The sequence below is a fragment of the Tamandua tetradactyla genome, chromosome 13 (assembly GCF_023851605.1).
Source record: "Tamandua tetradactyla isolate mTamTet1 chromosome 13, mTamTet1.pri, whole genome shotgun sequence".
Taxonomy (NCBI): Eukaryota; Metazoa; Chordata; class Mammalia; order Pilosa; family Myrmecophagidae; genus Tamandua; species Tamandua tetradactyla.
Window position 1 is genome coordinate 26,462,444 of NC_135339.1, and position 19,877 is coordinate 26,482,320.

General features: G+C 44.2%; 1 protein-coding gene and 1 non-coding gene across 2 annotated transcripts; both read left to right on the plus strand.

The window, feature by feature from the left end:
* Positions 1 to 2,273: 2,273 nt before the first annotated feature.
* LOC143653061 (perforin-1-like) lies at positions 2,274 to 4,762 on the plus strand. The gene is made up of 2 exons (XM_077124380.1): positions 2,274 to 2,809; positions 3,461 to 4,762. The coding sequence occupies exons 1-2, from the start codon at positions 2,274 to 2,276 to the stop codon at positions 4,593 to 4,595; spliced, it is 1,671 nt and encodes a 556-aa protein (XP_076980495.1). The 3' UTR covers positions 4,596 to 4,762.
* An 8,213-nt stretch (positions 4,763 to 12,975) lies between these two features.
* LOC143654629 (U6 spliceosomal RNA) lies at positions 12,976 to 13,082 on the plus strand. The gene has a single exon (XR_013161835.1). It is a non-coding gene; the product is annotated as a U6 spliceosomal RNA (small nuclear RNA).
* Positions 13,083 to 19,877: the final 6,795 nt, after the last annotated feature.

The following is a 19,877-nucleotide window of genomic DNA, read 5'->3' on the forward strand; positions in this document are numbered from 1 at the left end:
TAAGTGCACCCAGATGGACACTGCACCCACAGGGGGTTTATGTCACAGCTGAGGAACCCTAAATTTAGGAGCTGCTAGCAAACCTGCCTAATCTTTGCCCAGCGGATAGCAAACAAACTGCCCCCTGCCCGGAGGCAGGCAAAATCTTTATCTTCCAAAGCCTTTTACTATTCAAAACTCCTTGCAAAGATAGGCAGAACAAAAGCTATCACAAGACCTACAGAACCCCATGGAGAACAGTCTCCCAGCAGATACGGTGGGAGCAAACACAAGCCTGAGACTGGATAGTGAGAGGCAGCTTTTCTCCGTAAGTGTAAGGGCAAGCAGTGAGCCCCGTCCTTTGCTTCCCTCAGCTGTGCCCGGCACTGGAGTCAAGCACCTGGAAGCGGGGTTGGAGGCAGTCCAGGTGAGTTCTGGTGGGGGAGCCAGGTGTCTGGGGTGCAGGAAAGGGGAGGAGACCAAGAAAGGGGTGGGCATTTTCCAGGACCATGTCAAGCTGACAAGGGGATCCCATGGTGTGCAGCCTCTCACTTAGATGACTGCCTCTTCCCTATTCCTCTTGGCTCTGTGACAACCACCTGCCAAGGTGACCTACCCATAGGGGGACGACCTGGGGACCCTGGGGGAGTCCCAACAGGCTGGCATTGCAGCCAAAGGATATATACCTACTATGAGCCTCTCCCTTCCCTCCTCCAGGTTCCCTCATTTCCCTGATGCTAGTAAGAGGGAGGGCCCCATGGAACCTGGGTCTCATCCAACACAGAACCCACCTGGAAGGAACTATCTACCTTGAAAGCAACTGAGGGTTAAACTTCTGGGTTCTAGAATCAGGCTAGCCCAAGGATCAACCACCAGGTAACCTGGTACAAGGCACTTCACTTCTGTTTAACCTTCCTTCTCTACCCATCAGGGATCTTTGTAAAGATGCATTCAGTATTTCATGGGAAGTGGCAGCACTGAGGCTGATGACTGCCAGTATCCTATTTTTCTGGTGGGATTGCTGAGAGCAGAAAGAAGAGAGGGTCACAGAGCAGGAGAACATCACAGCTCTGATATTCCAACCAGGTTCTCTGATGTCCTGTCCAGGGCCATGCTATCGGCCAACTCCTTTCCATCTTCTTTCCGACTTCAGCAGCCTTGCAAACTCCCACCCTCACCCACATCAGGGCATTAGATTTCTTGACAGGGGGATTCTCCTGTTCCAGGTTTAGGATCCAGAATCTAGAAGGACTTGTGGAGAGCTGGTGACACTGGTAAGGGACAGGCAGATAGAAGTCTGACTCCTGGCTCTGCCACTTACCAGTTGTGCGACTTTAGGGACAGTTTCTCAATCCTGCTGAGCCTCATTACCCCCATATGTAAAATCATAGAACGATCATCGGACTGTGGCGGGGAGAAATTACTGGATAAGATAGTGCAGCATCAGAGTCCTTTGTAAATGGCAGAAGCTATGAAGGTGAGCTTGGCCCTGCTGCTCATGACAATTGGCGCATGTCAGAAAGGTCCGGAAGTGCAGCAAGTAAACAGGCTGCAGGAGGGGAAGGACCACGGGTTCTGTGGGTGGGCTCAGCCTTCTGCGCTTCCCTAGTCACTGTGAGAGCAGGGATGAGGGCGATGATCATGCCAGTAGCCCCTCGGCAAAGGACCCAGTCAGGTCAGTCCCCATTCACAGCGGCCCTCTGTGATTTGCTGGTTGGTGGGTGTCAATGTGTACAGAGTACAGATGCGGAAACCGAGGCTCCAGCCCACGGTCACAGAGCCAGGAAGAGGAAGGGTCAGGGCTGGGACCCACTCAGTGGAGTCCCCAGGGCTCCTGAAATGCTGGGTGGTCTGCCATGCAGGGGCCATAGTGGGGTCAGGGCCAAGAGAGACCCCAGGATGAAGAGGGTCTCTGCTCTCCTTCTCTCAGATCAGACTGAGCAGTGGCCAGGTGCATGGATAGAGTGAGCAGGACATTTCCCAGTCTCTGTCCCAGGCAAACTGGGACGGCGGGTCACATACCGATACAGGGACCCACTTAACCCACAAGAATCAAGCCTGTGACCTTCCAGAAGGGACCCGAGGACCCTCAACTGAGCCATTTCTAGCCCCTGCCCCATGCACATTCTCCGCTAGGAGGAGACGGCGGAACTAGAAGAGGCTAAGTCAGGCAGTGCTGAGTGTGTGGAGAGGATTCGGAGGGAAAGGTGAGATGCTAAGGAGGTCCAGGCTCCTGGCACTCCCTTCAGGGGCTCGACTCTATTTGAACCTGCACCCCCTGTCCCCACAGCTCCATGGCTGCCCACCTGTTCCTCCTGGGCGTCCTTCTACTGCTGCCACCCCCTACCTGGGCTGCCTGTCGCAAAGCCAACAGCTCCGAGTGCTGGCAGGTCCGCAGGTTAGTCCCCGGCGCAGGGCTGGCCGGGGAGGGTGTGGATGTGACCAGCCTCCGCCGCTCGGGCTCCTTCCCAGTGGACACACATGGATCCCTGTGGCCCGACGGCTCCTGCACCCTCTGTGAAAACACCCTGCAGCAGGGTGCCCTCCAGCGCCTGCCCCTGGCACTCACCGACTGGCGCATCCGGGGCTCCGGCTGCCAGCACCACATGGTCAGCACCGTGTCCGACTCTCCAGAGGAAGTGGCCCAGGAGGTGGCTGGCAGGATCCACAATGACTGGTGGGCAGGGCTGGACGTGACCCCCATGCCAAGCACCCGTGTGCAGGTGGCCATGGCTGGCTCACACTCCCAGGCGGCTGACTTTGCAGCCCAGAAGATGTTCCGGGACCAGTACAGCTTCAGCACAAACTTGCTGGAGTGTCGCCTGTTTAGGTGTGTGGGCACAGGGGCGAGGGCCGCTGGGTTGGGCACAGGGGCGAGGGCTGCTGGGCTGGGGGAGAGACCAAGGGGAGCATAATACTAGGCAAGAGCAATTTTCCATTTGCAATCAGAAGCAATAGAGACGGAAGCATGGAGTTGGACAGAGGCCTTAGCCTGCTGGGACAAGCACCTCACTCAGAATTTCACCAGGAGCCTTGCCTGGGTTGGGCTCAATCGAGCAGGATGAGGCTACTAAGGGGAAGGACAGTGAGGAGGCTGGCGGTGCATGTGGAGCGTTTTGCTGGAGTATTTGACATGTCAAAATGATTTGTTCAGTAGTTTCCAAACTTTCAACATAGGCAAGTACTGCTCTGTAATCAAGGAGAAAGAATGAACAAAATCAAGGCTGTAGGCCCATCAAGACCCATCTTAAAATGCTGCCTCTTGCACAGAGCCTTTGCTGATGCCTCCGGATACCAGATGGCCCACACTGGGCAAAGCACAGCTTCCTTCTCAGTCACACTTTGTCATTCTTAAAGTGACACCAGCACTTGCTCGTCTCCTCCCTTTAGCCCAGTATACTCCACATATATCATCAAATTGCACAGAATCGGTGCTCATTCATTGTGTAAGTGGATTAACAGACGTTCTCTCCCCTCGCAGCTTTCGCCTGGTGCACAATCCCCCGCTCCACCCCGATTTCAAGCAGGCCCTCAAGGCCCTGCCCCCCCACTTCAACGCCTCCTCCGAGCCCGACTACTTCAGGCTCATCGCCAACTTCGGCACCCACTTCATCCGGGCCGTGGAGCTGGGGGGCCGGGTCTCGGCCGTCACCGCCCTGCGCACCTGCCAGCTGGCCCTGGAAGGGCTCACGACCGACGAGGTGATCCGCTGCCTGACCACCGAGGCCGAGGTCACCATAGCTGGTCACACCAACTTCTCAAAGGAAGTCAAGGAATGCGAGGAGAAGAGGCAGCAGCACAAGGTGGCAGCCTCCTTCCACCAGGCCTTCCGGGAGCGCTACTCCCAGGTCGTGGGCGGCCACCACGCCTCCATGCATGACCTGCTGTTCGGGAGCCACGCGGGGCCCCAGCAGTTCTCAGCCTGGGTGGCCTCGCTGCAGGACAGCCCCGGCCTGGTGGACTACAGCCTGGAGCCCCTGCACGTGCTCCTGGAGGCCCGCGACCCGCGGCAGGAGGCGCTGAGGCAGGCTGTGAGCAGGTACGTGACCAGCAGGGCCCGCTGGAGGGACTGCAGCCGGCCCTGCCCCCCGGGACAGCAGAAGAGCCCCAGGGACCCCTGCCAGTGCGTGTGCCACGGCTCGGAGGTCACCAACCGGGACTGCTGTCCGCGGAGGAGGGGCCTGGCCCGGCTGGAGGTGACCATCGTCCAAGCGTGGAACCTGTGGGGGGACTGGGTCACCGCCACGGACGCCTACGTGAAGATCTTCTTTGGTGACCAGTGGCTGAGGACGAGCACCGTGTGGAACAATGACAACCCCAGGTGGATGACACGGCTGGGCTTGGGAAACGTGCTGCTGGCCACGAGGGGGCCCCTGAGGGTGCAGGTCTGGGACGCGGACTCTGGCTGGGATGATGACCTCCTCGGCTCTTGTGACCTAAGGCTAACTGCCCAGAAGTCGGAGATCAGAGACACCTGTTATCTCAACCAAGGGGTCCTGGAGTTCACCTACAAGGTGACTTGTGCCCCTTACCTGACAGGTGCAACGTGCCTACAATACAAGCCGCAGGGATCCTTGGAGGAGCTCCCGGGGACCCGCAGTGGGGCTGTGTGGTAAGGGTTGGCGGCCGTGTCCCCGCCCAGATGCATGGGGCTGCCCAGTTCCTGCAAGGCTGGACACAAGGTACCTAGCAGCTCTCAGGTCCTATGTCCTGGGCACGGAGGGATACCAGCCGCGGTAGTTTATGAGGAGGGCTGATCCAAGGCAGCTAGAGGAGTACTGGGAGGAAGTGGGATCGGGAAGGGCCCTCCCCCACTGTCCACACCACCAGATGCCTTCTGCAAATGCACCTTCCTCAGAAGTCCTGGTTGTGAAATGAATAAATGAATTATAAAATTATTAACTTGGCTCTCCAATACCGGGTGCTATAATCAGACGGGCTGATTCCTAGAGTTGCTGGGCTCTGAGAATGAGGACCCACAGCTACAAATCTTGGGGATTTTGTAACATGGGCTTTGGGCTGCTCTCTGACCCTCCTTGAGCTGTACTCAGTCCCAGGCTCCCATTGGAGCCGCTTCAATGAACTTCACCTTGCTCAAAGCCAAAACCTCCTCAGACAATTCACCGGCCTTCTGGATTGGGAACCAAACAGGGATGCCCAGCCTCCTTGCCTCTGTCTCTCCATCCCCATCTCCCCTCAGTCCTAATAATCCTCTCCAGGGGGGTCCATTTACGGGAGAACTGAGTCCCTCTGAAATTGATAGGAGCTGCTCTGTCGTGATTGCATGAAATAAAAACATGAATGTCCTAGTTGCATTATTCAAATTGCTACTGCTCGTCCTTCTCCCACCTGAGGGCTCAGCCTTCCTCCAAGGACCAATGAGCCTTTATCAAATTGGTAGAGGAACCCAGGCTGGAGGCAGGTTTCCCCACCTGGCTACCTCCTGCCAACTCTGAGGAAAGGCCACAGACTCCGCAGGTCTGTCCCAGGACTGCAGGTCCCCAGCCCATCCGCCTGCTCCCGTTGAGGCTCTATTCCCACTTTGCCTCTGACCTTGGTGGAAGGGGTTTTCTGGACTCTGCCACTCTCTAGAAAGACTGGACCGTAATGCTTAACAAACATACCCCCCATTTTCTGATGATAAACTTTCAAACATAAGGGTCTGATCTCAGCATTCCCCTTTCTTTTAAGAAGCAGAGTCTCTCTCAGAGAAATAGAATCTTATTGTGAGTTGGGTCTCAGACCCTGCTTTACTAAGTCACTTTTCTCACCCAGTGTGCACCCTCCAGCAGCTCCTTGCCCCTCTCTGGTGATGGGGAACTCACTACCCTAAAGGATGCTCATTTCATGATAGAACAATTCTAAATAAAGCCAGCTTCCTAGCATAAGCACTACACTGTCTTTCTTCTGCCTAATGGTTCTAGCCCTTTCTCTGGTATCTGGAACAGCTCTCTCCCTTTTGGGTAAGGCCATAATGGACCATTGTAAGGTCTCCCCAGTGTTTGCGGTGAGGCTAGTCATGCACAGCATATTTCCCAGTTACCAGAGCTCTTCGACAAGCAGGAGACTGGCTAATTTGGGCACAGGCACCTAGCTATAGATCCAAGAGAAATGAAAGCATGAATGTTCAAGTGGCATTATTCAAAATGCTGCTGTTCGTAGCCCCAAAATGGAAACAACTGAAGTGTTCATCAACAGATGAATGGAAAAATTAAATATGGTATGTCCATACAATGGAATATTACTCAGTCACAAAGAGGAAAGAACTAAAACATGCTACAACATGGGTGCACCTTGAAAGCATGCCAAGTGAAAGAAGCCAGATGCACAAGACCACATAATATCTGATCCCATTTATATGAAATGTCCAGAATAGGCAAATCCATAGAGACAGAAAATTGATTAGTGGTTGCTAGGGTCTGAGGTGGGGGTTGGGGGGAGTGACTGCTAATGGCACATGGTTTCTCTTTGCAGTGATGAAAATGTTATGGCATTAGATAGTGGTGATGGTTGCACAACTTTGTGAATAAACTAAAAGTCATTGAATTGAATTGAATTCACTTTAAAAAGGTAAATTGCATGGTACATGAATTTCAATTTAAAAATTATTTTCTGCATATGGGATTATCCAATTTTTCTATTTCCTTTCATGTCAGCTTTGATAATTTATTTTTAGGAAATTTATTTTTAAATGAAACTATTAAATTTATTGACACAAAATTGTTGATAATATTGTCTTGTGATTTCTTTGTAACCTCATGATAATAAATGCTCTCTCTTTAGCTATCTTTTCAAGGGTTAATAAGTTTTATTAGTCATTTCAAAAAAGAACAATCTATAGGCTTATTGATTTTCTTAAATTACATATTTGTGGTCTATTTCATTAACTTCTGCTCATCTCTTTATTATTTCTGCTGTTTAGGTTTAATTTTTTCTTTTTTTAACATCCTGAGATGGAGACCTTATTGATAATAAGCTTTTCTCCTTTCCTAATATATGTCTTGAAGATTATTATAGTTTCCTCTTAGTACAGCTACAGTTTTGGTAAGTCGTATTTTCAATATCATTTAATTAAAATTATTTCCTAATTTCTTCTTTGACTTGGGGGTTATTTTGAAGGGTAGAGGTTAATTTCAAAACATTTTGAGAGTTCATTTTTCTTTTCTAAAAATTTAATTTCTAGCTTAACCCACTGAATCATAGAACATTTTGCAAAATTCCAATCCATTGAAATGCGTTGAGACTTATTTTAAGGCCAATATGTGATCAATTCAGATACATGTTCTATAGGTACTGGACAGAAGGTGCATTTTTCAGCATTTGAGTACAATGTCTTATATATATATAATTATACCAAGCTTATCAACTCTGTTGTTCAAATCTTCTATACCTTTACTGATTTTATTTTTGTCTACTTTTATCAATTTCAAAGAGAGGTAAGGTAAAATCTCTCACTATATTATAGATTCTGTTCTATTGCTTTAGTTTTCCTCTTTGGCCTCTCTTTTATACACAGGTTGGATCCTTATTTCTATCTGCCATGGTACCACTTTCTCTCATTTTTTTTTCCATTCTCCATTTTATTTTGACAGTTGCTTAATTTTCGTCCTTTTCACCTTCTATTTGTCTTATGAAGTTATTCATGTTGTTCACTCACTCTTGTATTCACTCAAATTTAGTTTTCATTCATGGAACAGATTTTCAATATAGAAAATTCTATATGAGTTCTTTTCAAATTTTCCCTTGTCCAATCACCTCATCTCTGAATTTCCTTTTTTTTTTTTTTTTGCATGGGCAGGCACTGGGAATCGAACCCAGGTCTCCAGCATGGCAGGTGAGGACTCTGCCTGTTGAGCCACCGTGGCCCACCCTGAAAATGCTTTTAAAATTTTACTTCCAAGGAGTTTGAGAACTGCTTCTCCCCTTTTATCTGGGCCATATCTTTGCTTACTTCCTCACCATCCAACTCTGTTTAGACTCTACTCCCAGCAGTTTCTCCTCTCCGTGGTGTGCAATTTTATCCTGGAGTGATCTTAGCTGGTCAGTTTTGAGATGCCTTGAGTAGCTTTCACGTTTTGTTAGAATTATGCCATAATTATAAAGCATTTTGTAAGGTACCCAATAGTTAGTATTAAATATGGGATACTTATAATAATAATTATTAATACCCAGCCACTCATACCTTACATTCTAGTCCTACCAATAAACTCACACTATTTCTTTAACTTCAATCACTCTTTCTTGCCTCCATACCTTTGCTCCTTCTGTTCTTCTCCCTAGAAGGCCCTTCACAGTCTCTGCCATCTCCCTGGCTTTCCAGAGTATCTTATTCTAGTGGTGTCACTGGGTTAACCTACCCAAAACCATTGTTCCCCTCTCTGGACCTCTAAAGCGCCTCAGTTCTAGTTCACACATCCTAAATCACCTAAAGACTGTGGTTTAGGATGTGTGACCTAGACCTCTCCTTCCTCATTATGTAATACAACTTTTATTTAAATCTTTTACTTGGTGCCAAGTCATTTCAATAAGTATATAGTGATATCACCTCTCTCTCTCTCTCCATATATAAATATATATATATGTGTGTGTGTGTGTGTGTGTATATATACACACACACACACACACACATATCAACTCATTTACTCTCCACAGCAACACTATTGAGTTATAGACATAATTTACAGATGGATATGTTGTCTAATCCAAGGTTGCTGGTTAGTTGCAAGAGGTAGAGAAGGGCAGTCTGACTCAATCATGGTGCTATAACATCTCTAACCGGACTGAAAGCTCCGTCAAGGTTGCAACCCTGTCTCATGCGTCTTCGTAGCCTCCTCTACAATCACCAGTTACCTAACAGCACCAGTCACATAGTGGGCGGTCAGTAAAGACGTCATCAATGGACAGCAATGAACTCTGCACAATAAATGTGCAGAGTGAATTGTGCTGATCGAATGCAGAGTTTGGAGTTTAAGGAAGACACTTTTCTAGCCAAAAGGCAGATGGAAAAGTCTCAGACACTGCTCGCTTTCTTCCAAAGAGTCATGAGTCATACTCTTACTCAGAACTTTTTTCCATTCTGGTTTGAGCTCAGTAAGACATTTATGTTTTCGTAAGCCCTCGGTCTCTTGTAACTGTCACAGAATGCCTAGGAACAGCAGGCAGACCCTTAGAACATACACAAGACCTACATCCATTTTTCTAAAACTGCACAATATGAGGCCACCACTCTCACAAAGAAATCTTAGACCTACTGTCCTTTCACAGAAATATCAATTCCAGACTTTGGAATTTTGATTGAAGGTGGATTTACTCAGCAGCTATAGGTCAGCTGGGCTCCTGAGGGGCTACTGGCCTCAAGCCAAAAAACAGGGTTTGATCCCTGCTTTGCCATTTGTTGGCTGTGTAATATTGGGAAAGTAGTTCTTGGTGAGTCCCAGTTTTTTCCTAAAAAAAATAATTAATGCTAACAATGCCTATGTCACAGCTTTGGTAAACTTAGATGAAATAATGCATGTAGATGTTGTTGTAAACCATAAGTCTGCTACACAAGATAAAGAGAGTAAGCCGAGGGCCGAATGGGGAGCTGGGGCTGCCATTTGTAAACAGCATCGATGGGGCCATCAAAGCAGATGAGGGAGTAAGGAAGGCCTTCAGGTGAAAGTGAAGAAAGATGCAGAGAAATGAGGGGAGATGAGAGGCTGTGAAGTCTGAAAGGGAAATACAGCAAGGAGAGGAGAATGGGGGTGGAGGAGAGGTAGGAACTAATGACTTTCCCGTTTTCTGAGATTTCCCCACATCCCCAGAGCAACCCTCATCTTTTTCATTGGCTAATAACAAGAGCAGGAAATTCTACTTCTACCACTTCTATGACCTTCACATTAGGATTCTAGATTCATATTTTACTAACCAATAGAGATGAATATGGTGGAGATGAACCTCAAGTCAAGGGCATGGCAAGTGTGACAGTTTCGGTTGATCTCATAGGAAAATGTCAGTATGGATTTGCAGCAGCCATTAACCTGTTCACAGCCATCGTGAGCCATCAGCTTCTATCTCTGTTTGAAACAGGAACTTTCCCCCCTTTTATTTAAAGGTATGAACTAACTGGTGGTTGTTATACGTACTAAAGTTTTTTGGAAGAGAATACAATAGAATGGGATAGACTAGAGTAGAGTCTAGCACATAGGAAGCAATCAAATATTAATCTCAAATATTATAGAGTAGTTATCCTTGAAAGTGCCTCTGATGCAAAACACCTGGACAGGCTGGGTTAAATATAATAACATATATTTTAAAAGCATAAATGAAAATTTTTAAATATAATTTTTTAACATTTAAAAATATAATTATGGGTGGGCCATAGTGGCTTAGCAGGCAGAGTTCTTGCCTGTCATGTCGGTGACCTGGGTTTGATTCCTGGTGCCTGTCCATGCCAAAAAAAATTTATATGTATGTATATATATATATATATATATACACTAAACTGTATATATGAAGGAGGTTAAAAGAGGAAATTTTTGGTCATATATATGTTAGTAGAAGAAAAATTAAAATATAGCATAGTGCTGTACAATAAAGTGAAGCCTACTGTAAATAATGGACTATAGCTAATAGAACAATTATAAAAATGTTCCTTCACGAATTATAACAAATAAACCACACCAATGCCAGGCATTAATAATACGGTGGTATATGGGGGGGGGGGGAATGCACTTAACATAAATTAAGGACTATAGTTAATAGTACAATTATAATATTGTCTTCATCAATGTGACAAAGGTATTGCACTAATGCAAAGTGTTAACCAAACAGGGTTGGGAAGGTAAATGGGAATGCTGTATATTTCACATAATTTTTCTGTAAACCTACAACTTTGGTAATTTAAAAAATAAAAATTAAAATTAAAAAACAGGAAGAAAAAATGAAGGGGAATCTCAAAGAGCCGAAACCCAAAGAAACAAGAACATAAGGGAAGAGCAAGTAAACCCCAGCCCGGGATGTCCTGAAGGCAGGCGTCTGCCCAGGGGACCAGAGCCTCAGGTTAGCCTGAGCAGCGGGTCACGGAAAACAAGGTCCTGGGGCGCAAGGGGTAGGGGAACTACAGCTGAGACTGATCCACATAAAATCTAAATAAATAAAGGGCTCGCAACATCAATGAAAAGGTAGACTGAAAAAAGGATCTACTTACTGGGAAAGGGAGCCAACAAAGAAACTCATCTCACACCCAAAGCTGGGTGGATGGGCAGTCTCTTTTAAAACATCAAAACCACTGACCTAATTCTCATACATTTGTGGTTCACATTTACACCTCCTGCCTGGGTCAGGACATGCCAAGCTAGAAAATAAACATGAAAAGGTCTGGACTGGTAAAACTTGGAAATGCCTCCAAAGTAAGTGCAAGCCTGCTTTGGAGAAACACAGTCAGCCTAAGCTTTGCAGAATTCTCACTTAAAAAGCCCAGCCAAGCATGAGCTCACAATCTAAAATTACAACAAAACACTCAAGAAAACAAACCACCAAGAGGGGAGATTTGCCAACATCATCACAAAATTTGGAAAAGAATGAAACAGAGCTTACAAATAAAATGTAAATCGTTGAAAGTAAAAATGGATTGGACAAAATCTGAAAGTTTGATCCCACGCTGTAAATAAGACTGAAGGAAAACAGGTCCACTCGTATATTGCTGGTAGGATGAAAATTGGCTCTAGCCCTATGGAGGATATACATATATGTACTTTATATCAAAAGTGACAATGCATAAGGAAGGTTCAGATCCAGCTATTCAACTTCTGGGAATATATTCTATAGATACACCAGCACATGTCCAAAATGAGATATGTACAAGGTTATTCACTGCGAGAGTGTAAGAGCAAAAGACTACAAACGACACAAATGGCTATCAATAAGATACTGTTCAAATAAATTATGGTGTGTGTTCTAGTTTGCTAGTTGCCAGACTGTAATATACCAAAAATGGAATGGCTTTTAAAAAGGGGAATTTCATAAGTTGCTAGTTTACAGTTCTAAGGCCGAGAAAATGTCCCACTTAAAACAAGTCTATAGAAATGTCCAATCTAAGGCATCCAGGGAGAGATACCTTGGTTCAAGAAGGCCGATTGAAGTTCAGGGTTTCTCTCTCAACTGGAAGGGCATATGGTGAACACATCCAGAGTTTTTCTATCATCTGGAAAGGCACATGGTGAACACAGTCAGGATTCCTCTCTCATCTGGAAGGGCACATGGTGAACACAGCGCCATCCGCTAGTTTCTTCTCCTGGCTCCCTGTTTCATGAAGCTCCCCAAGAGGAATTTTTCTTCTTCATCTCCAAAAGTTGCTGGCTGGTGGACTCTGCTTCTCATGGCTATGTCGTTCTGCTCTGCTCTGCTCTCTCTGAATCTCTCATTCTCCAAAATGTTTCCTTTTTTATAGGACTTCAGAAACCAATCAAGACCCACCCAAATGGATGGAGACACATCTCCCCTAATCCAACTTAACAACCACCCTTGATTAAGTCACATCTCCTGGGAGATGATCTCATTACAGTTTCAAACATACAATGCTGAATAGGGATTAGAAGAAACAGCTGCCTTTACAAAATGGGATTAGGATTAAAACATGATTTTTCTAAGGACATACATCATTTCAAACCAGCATGTGTCTTAGTTTTCCAGAGCTGAGATGGCTTAACAACAAGAATTTATTGGCTCAGAGTTTAGAAGTTGGAAGGCCTGAAACCCCCTGGGGTCGGTAGACTTGTGGCGGGCCAGCCATCCTTGTGGTTGCTTGGCTTTCCCATCGCACAGCGATGCCCTGCTTTTCTCTTCCAAGTTCCCTTGCCTTCCAGCCCCTCCCTGTGGCTTTTGCTCTCCCCATTTGAATTTTTTCTGCTCATAAAGGACTCCATTAAAGGCCCTCATTCCATTGGGCCACATCTTAATTAAAATAATCGAGAGATTCTATCTACTGTGGGGTCACACCACAAAAATAGAGATCAAGTGCTTGCTTCGGTGGCACATATACTAAAATTGGAACGATACAGTGAAGATTAGCATGGCCCCTGTGCAAGAATGACATGCAAATTCGTGAAGCGTTCCATATTAAAAAAAAAAAAAAAAGAGATCAAGACCAAGAACATGTCCAAACTGAGGTGCATGATCCAATCCCCAATCCAACATGTTGTCCACCCACACAGTGGAATACTATGCAGCAGGAGAGCAAACAAAAGAATGAGGAAACTATGGGTTGACTCGTAAAACTCTCCAAACCATATTATTCATTAACAAAATCAAAGCACAGAGACAGATGGAGAATATGTTTCCTCCTGTGTGAGAAAGGATGGAAAATAAGGAAATATTTATGTTACTATCTGCTTGTGTTAGAATGAAGAGGATACCTAAGAAAAGAGAGAGAGAGATAAAGAAAGAAAAAAAGAAAGAAAGATTTAAAAAGTGGTAGCTATGCAAGTAAGTTGGAATGGAGAAGTAAAGGACAGGAGCGAGATTATCCACTATATCTTTTCATATTGTTTTAATCTTTGCACTTTGATAGATGTAAGTGCACTACCTAATTTAAAAACCCAATGAATGGATGAAATAGCAGACTAGACAAAGCTGAACCAATAATTAGGAAGTTGGGACTGAGCTCAGGAGAAAAGGAATGAGAATGCAGTACAGAAAGACGAAAAGTGAAAGGGCCCATTACATTTCCATTTGGCATTCCAAAGGGGAAAATAGAATGAGAGAGATGTAACTTATGAAGGCCAAGTTTTTTTTTCAGAATGACGAAAGATGTGACTCATCCAATTCAGGAAGCACCATCAATTCCAAACAGGATCAGGTGAAAGAAAAGAAAATTATCTTTACACAGATATTTTGTGTAAAATAAAAAAAAAAAATGAAAATGAAAAAAAATCCTCAAAGTAGCCAAAAAGAAAAACCAAACTCTGTCCAGAGGAGTTGCAATTAAATACCAGGAACAGTGGAATAATAACACCAAAGTGCTAAGAGATGTTCACCGACAATAATTCAAAGTTTCAGCCAGCTAAAACTACAGTGCAGGAACAAGAGTTAAATAAAGACTTTCCAGACAAATGGACACGGTGGGTGCACACCACCAGAGGTGCTCGCTGAAAGCACTTCTGAAAGGGGTATTTTAAGAAAAGGAAAATTATCTCCAAAAGAAGCTCCAAGATGAAGGAAGGATGAGCAAAGAAATTGAAAAGCACATGGGTAAGTATAAGCAAATGTTCGCTGTATCAAACGATAGTACCAATAACTAATTTGGGAGAGTAAAAATAATATGGAAATAAATTCTGGGCAAAAAGAACACTCAGAATGAGAAAGGGTGATTTTAGTTAAAAACCCTCCAAGGTCGTTTGTAGTAGTTAGGTTCAGGTCTCAACCTGGCCTGGCGATGGTGCCCCATTGTTCTGTTGCTGTGGACTTAAATCATCAGCACGTGAATTTCATCTATGGCTGATCACACCTGCAGTGAGCTAAAGGGTGTGTCTTCTGCAATAAGTGAGTCTTAAAAGGACGTCCAGGGCGGGCCGCGGTGGCTCAGCGGGCAAGAGTGCTTGCCTGCTATGCCGGAGGACCTCGGTTCGATTCCCGGCCCCAGCCCATGTAACAAACAAACAAACAAACAAAATATAATAAAAAATAAGAAAATGTTTAAAGATGTTTCCCTATCTTCCTCCCTTCCATCCTTCCTTCCTTCTCTGTCTTTCCTTCCCTTCCTCCCTTTCTAAAAAAAAAAAAAAAAAAAAAGGACGTCCAGAAGAGAGAGAAGCAGCTCAATAGCCCAGCATGCCTCAGAACTCAGACCCAGACGTTTGGAGATTCAGAAAGGAATCACCCTGGGAAAAGCCATCTGAACCCAGAAGCTGGGAGGGAAGGCCGGCAGACATTGCCCTGTGCCTTCCCAGGTGACAGAGAAAGCCAGAGGAAAGCCAGCTGCCTTTCCTCCGAAGAACTGTGAATTTGCAACTAAATAAAACCCCTTTATAAAAGCCAGTCCATCTCTGGTGTATTGCATTCCGGCAGCCTTAGCAAACTAAAACACCCTTGTATTCCTAGAAGGAGAGAGAGAGCCAATAACTTTAGACATTGTTAAAAAACACATCATAACATTCTATGGGGAAGCACTAACTAGGAATAGAGGGTATAAGATTCTAAACTGAAAGAAGAATACAAATAAATACAAACTGAAGAAAACAATATAATTTCCCTAGAAGTTCAATCAATCTAAAAAAACCTAGAATTGCAGAATTATAACACATATCAAACTTAGAAATCTGTTCTACAACTAATTGTTGCAATGTGCTTTAAAATTTATTGCTTTTTTGTATATAGGTTATTTTTCACACACAAAAAAGTCAGTTGTGATAAATGCACAGCTATATGATGATATTGTGAACCATTGCTTGCACACTTTGGATGATTACATGGCATATGAATATATAATATATATCAATAAAAATAAATTAACTCAAAAAATGACAGCAGAGAAAATCTAATAAAACTATGATCATGATAAATACAAATGGACTGAACTCACAGTTAAAAGGTTTGAGTTACTAAAATTGGATTACAAAATAGAATCCAGCCAAACTATGTTTAACAGAGACCCACTTAAAACATAAAAACACAGTAAGTTTGAAAGTAAGGTAGAAGCAGTTCTCTATGCCGAGCACTATGAAAACAGCATTGGGATAGCTCTATTAATATCAGACAAAATAGACTTGGCGGTAAAGCACTTTAAAGAATCAAAAGGGCCCCCTCATAGCAATAAAGAGTTCAATTAATCTGAAAGACAATATAATGCTAAACTTATTTAATGAAACAGTTTCAAAATATATAAAGTAAAATGTGACAGAACTGTATCTAAAGAGAGAAGTTGGATAATTTGCCTTCTTAGTGGAAGATTTTAACGTGATTCTCAGTAATTACTACATCAGGGAACCATAGATTTGAACATAGAACCCCACTCAAATCCACATTCTTCTCAAGCACACAGGAACAAGTACAAAAACTCAACAATTTCAACAAAGGTCAAAGAGGTTATCATAGGGCATGTTCTGACTGCAATGCAACTAAGTTAGAAATCGATAGCATTTAAAAGTCCTCTACATCTGAAAGTCCTAAAAGCACACTTTTAAATAATTTCACAGTTCAACGAAAAAATTATAGTGAAATCTAGTACTATTAGAAAAGTAGGCAATAGCGAAATTACTACATACCAAAATGTAAGAGATGCAATTTAAAAGATCCTTAGAGGGAAATGTAGAGCCTTTAAATGCTTACATTAAAAAAACAAAAACTGAAAATTATTGAGCCGAGGGTCCATCTTCAGAAATGAGAAACAGAATAATAGAAGGGACCCAGAGGATACCGAAGGAAGGAAAGAAATGAAAAGATAAGAATGGAATTAATAAACTAGAAAATATGATAGGAGCTGTAGAGCCAAGAACATGTTCTTTGAAAAAAATTAACGAAGTATATAAAAATCTTCGGCAAGATAAATAAAAAATAAAGAGAAAAGCCATCATTATAATTTTAAAAATCTGCGATCAAAAAGAGGCATCACTACTGATTCAAAATATTAAAAATTGAAAGAGAATACTGGAAATAACTTCATGCCAGGCAGACAGACAGACTGGAAATTTTCTTAGAAAAGTATAGCTTGCCAAACATTGCAGAAAACACACACACACACACACACAACACCAGACTACCCAATTAGAGACATAACTATTAAAGAAGTGGCCTTAGTCTTTGAAAATTTACCCAACAACAAAAATGACATGCAAATAAGAGTATATAAAAGATTATACTCTCTTCAACTCATTTCATGAGACTGTGGGTAACACATCTGAGTGGTGAGGCCAAAAGCTCACCAAGTTTCACAAACCCGAGAGGAAAGGGAACAAAGAATTATCACAGGATGAAGAGACCAGCACTTGTGACTGCATTTTGGATCTCAAAAATGTATAAAATAATTATAGGCTAAGTAGTTTTGCTTTCTTTTTTTGGCTTTTTTTTTTTTTTTTTTTTGCATGGGCAGGCACCAGAATCGAACCTGGACCAAATAGTTTTTTCAGGGACCGCTTAGATAACAGTTCACGTTTGTAGTTTATATAGAAGAAAGAATTTATACAAATAAATGCAATCGGGAGCAATATCTCCCTTATGCCTTCTACAGAGAGGATCCATGGAACTTCCCTGTCCAGATTAGGTATTTGTTTTAGCCTTAAAAGTAAAAAAGGATATAGAATTCATATAGAACCCTAATGAAAACTGTGGACTATAGTTAATATAATTATAATAATAATGTTTCATCAAATTTTAACAAAGTTATGACACTAATAAAATGTTAATTATAGGGAAGACTGTGAAAGGGGGATGGATATACGGGAACTTTCTGCATGGTTTTTCTGTAAACCTACAACTGCTCTACTAAAAAAAGAAATGTTTTAACCATGTGTAATATCCACATGCACGAGAATGAAGTCGGCCCTCTTCCCACAACCAAAAATTAACTACAAATGGATCATAGCCCTACATGATCTAAAACTATGAAACTTTTTTCACCCCGAGATTTTTATTAATTAGTCTGCATATTAATTAGTCTGCAATTGTGTCATTAGTGTTTTTTCCATTCTACATATATAATCAGTAAGTCACAATATCACATGGTTGTATATTCGTCATCATGATCATTTCTTAGAACATTTGTATCAATTCAGAAAAAGAAATAAAAAGACAACAGAAAAAAATACATAGATACCATACCCCTTACCCCTCCCTTTCATTGATCACTAGCATTTCAATCTAGTAAATTTATTTTAACATTTGTCCCCACTGTTATTTATTTTTATTCCGTATGTAAAACTATGAAACTTTTAAAAGAAAGTATGAGCAAATCTCCATGACCTTTAAGACCTTCGTGACCTTCTTAAATACGACACCAAAAGCATAAGCACCAAAAGCAAAAATAGATACATTGGGCATCCTCAGAAATAAAAATGTTTGCACAACAAGAAAGTGACACGGCAGCCCACAGAATGGGAGATATTTGCACATCCTATATCTGATAAGGCCCTAATATCCAGAATATATAAGAACTACTACAGGGGTACAGGGGTATTCAGTGGTAGAATTCTCACCTGCCACGTGGGAGACCCAGGTTTGATTCCCAGCCCGTGTACTTCCCAAAACAAACAAAAATAAAAATTCAACAAATGGTGCTGCAATAACGGGATTCTCACATGGAAAAAGAATGAAATGTGATCCCCACCATACAGCATACAAAGAAAAAAGAAAAAGAACTACTACGACTCATCACTACAAAGGCAAATCACCAAATTAAAATGTGGGAAAGGATTTGAGCAGACATTTCTCCAAAGAAAAAACACTAACAGCTAAGAAGCACAACCACGTGAACCGATGCTCAGCATCATTAGCCATGAGGAAATCAGAATCAGAATCACAAAGAGACATCACCCAACATCACAGGTGTACTAAAAGGTACTGCATTATCTACTTCAGATGGCTGTGTTGTATGGCATGTGAATATCTTAAATAAGCCGTTTTAAAAAACCATATGACAAGTTCCTGTCAATTGAACAAACTGGACCCTTCTTGAAACTTGTGTCCCAGGAAAAACTGTGCTTCAAATACGCTTTGAGTGCTACATTTCAGCTCAAGAAGGCGGCAATCATCAGTTACGTAAACCCCAGTTCTCTGCACCTCGGCTGTCACTGCCCTTTAGGGGATGCCCCCCGCCCGTGTCTCTTGAACATTTTGCCACCTCACAAGCCACTCAAACCTGCCAAATGCACATTTCATTGTTAGTTGGAAGGATCCTTAGAAATCCCAAACTCTTGACTTTTATAGGTGAGGAAAGAAGGTCCAGAAAGGGGTTAAGTCTACTGCCAAGAGCCACAGCAAGTTTCTGGCGAAGCTGGGATCAGAAACCCTTTCCCTTCACCGCTCTACTCTCTTCCTACAGATTGTTTTTGTTTTTTTTGCGGAGTTGCCACCTTCCTCAAACTGGTCTCAGCGCGGTCAGAACTCGATCACGGCCTGGGTCTCCAAGTCAGGCCGCGGGCAGGGCCGGGAGGGGGTCTGGAGACGCCAGTTCCTGGGAGAAGGAGGGGAGGAGCCGGGGCGGGTTCCCAGAAGGCCGCCTCAGACCCTGTTCCCGTCAGAGGCGGGGAGTGGAGGGAGGACACGGCCTCAGGGGATGAGCCACCTGGTGGTGTCACACGTGGTTGGGGTCCTGTGGCTATTTGTTCCTGTCACAGAGCCAGCTGGGGTTGAGTGTGCGAGAACCGTCCTCACGCCACCCAACTGCCCCACCTCTGAACCAGCAGGATTTTGCCCCAAGCTGTCGCCCCATGAGTCACTTCACCCTTGGAAACCTCACACCGCCCTGGCCTCAGGGTGGGCAAAGCGTGAAGACGACTCAGGCCTGCGGCCCCACCCAGTGTCTCTCCCCAGAGGGTCCCAAGGCCATACAACCACCCCACCCAGGGCCAGTGTAGGGACCGCTGGTTTACTGCACAAAGTGGGGGCAGCAAGAGATGCTGTCCGGGGAGGGGAGGTACATTTGGGGTTGGGAGCCTGGGCCGGGATGAAAGAGTGGGCAGGACATGGGCAGTGAGACGTGAACAGGGCCTGTTTTCTCCCCCACTGCTAGGGGGAAGGATGGACACTTTTATTAATACCAAAGAGCCAGCACTGGTCTGCGCCCTTTCTCCATATCACCTCCCCAAATGCTCCCAGCAACCACAGGGGCCTACATCATTATTACCCTCACTCTCAGATGAGGAAAGTGAGGCACAGAGAGGCTAAGGAAACCTGACAGGCCACACAGCTAGTACAACACAAAACCG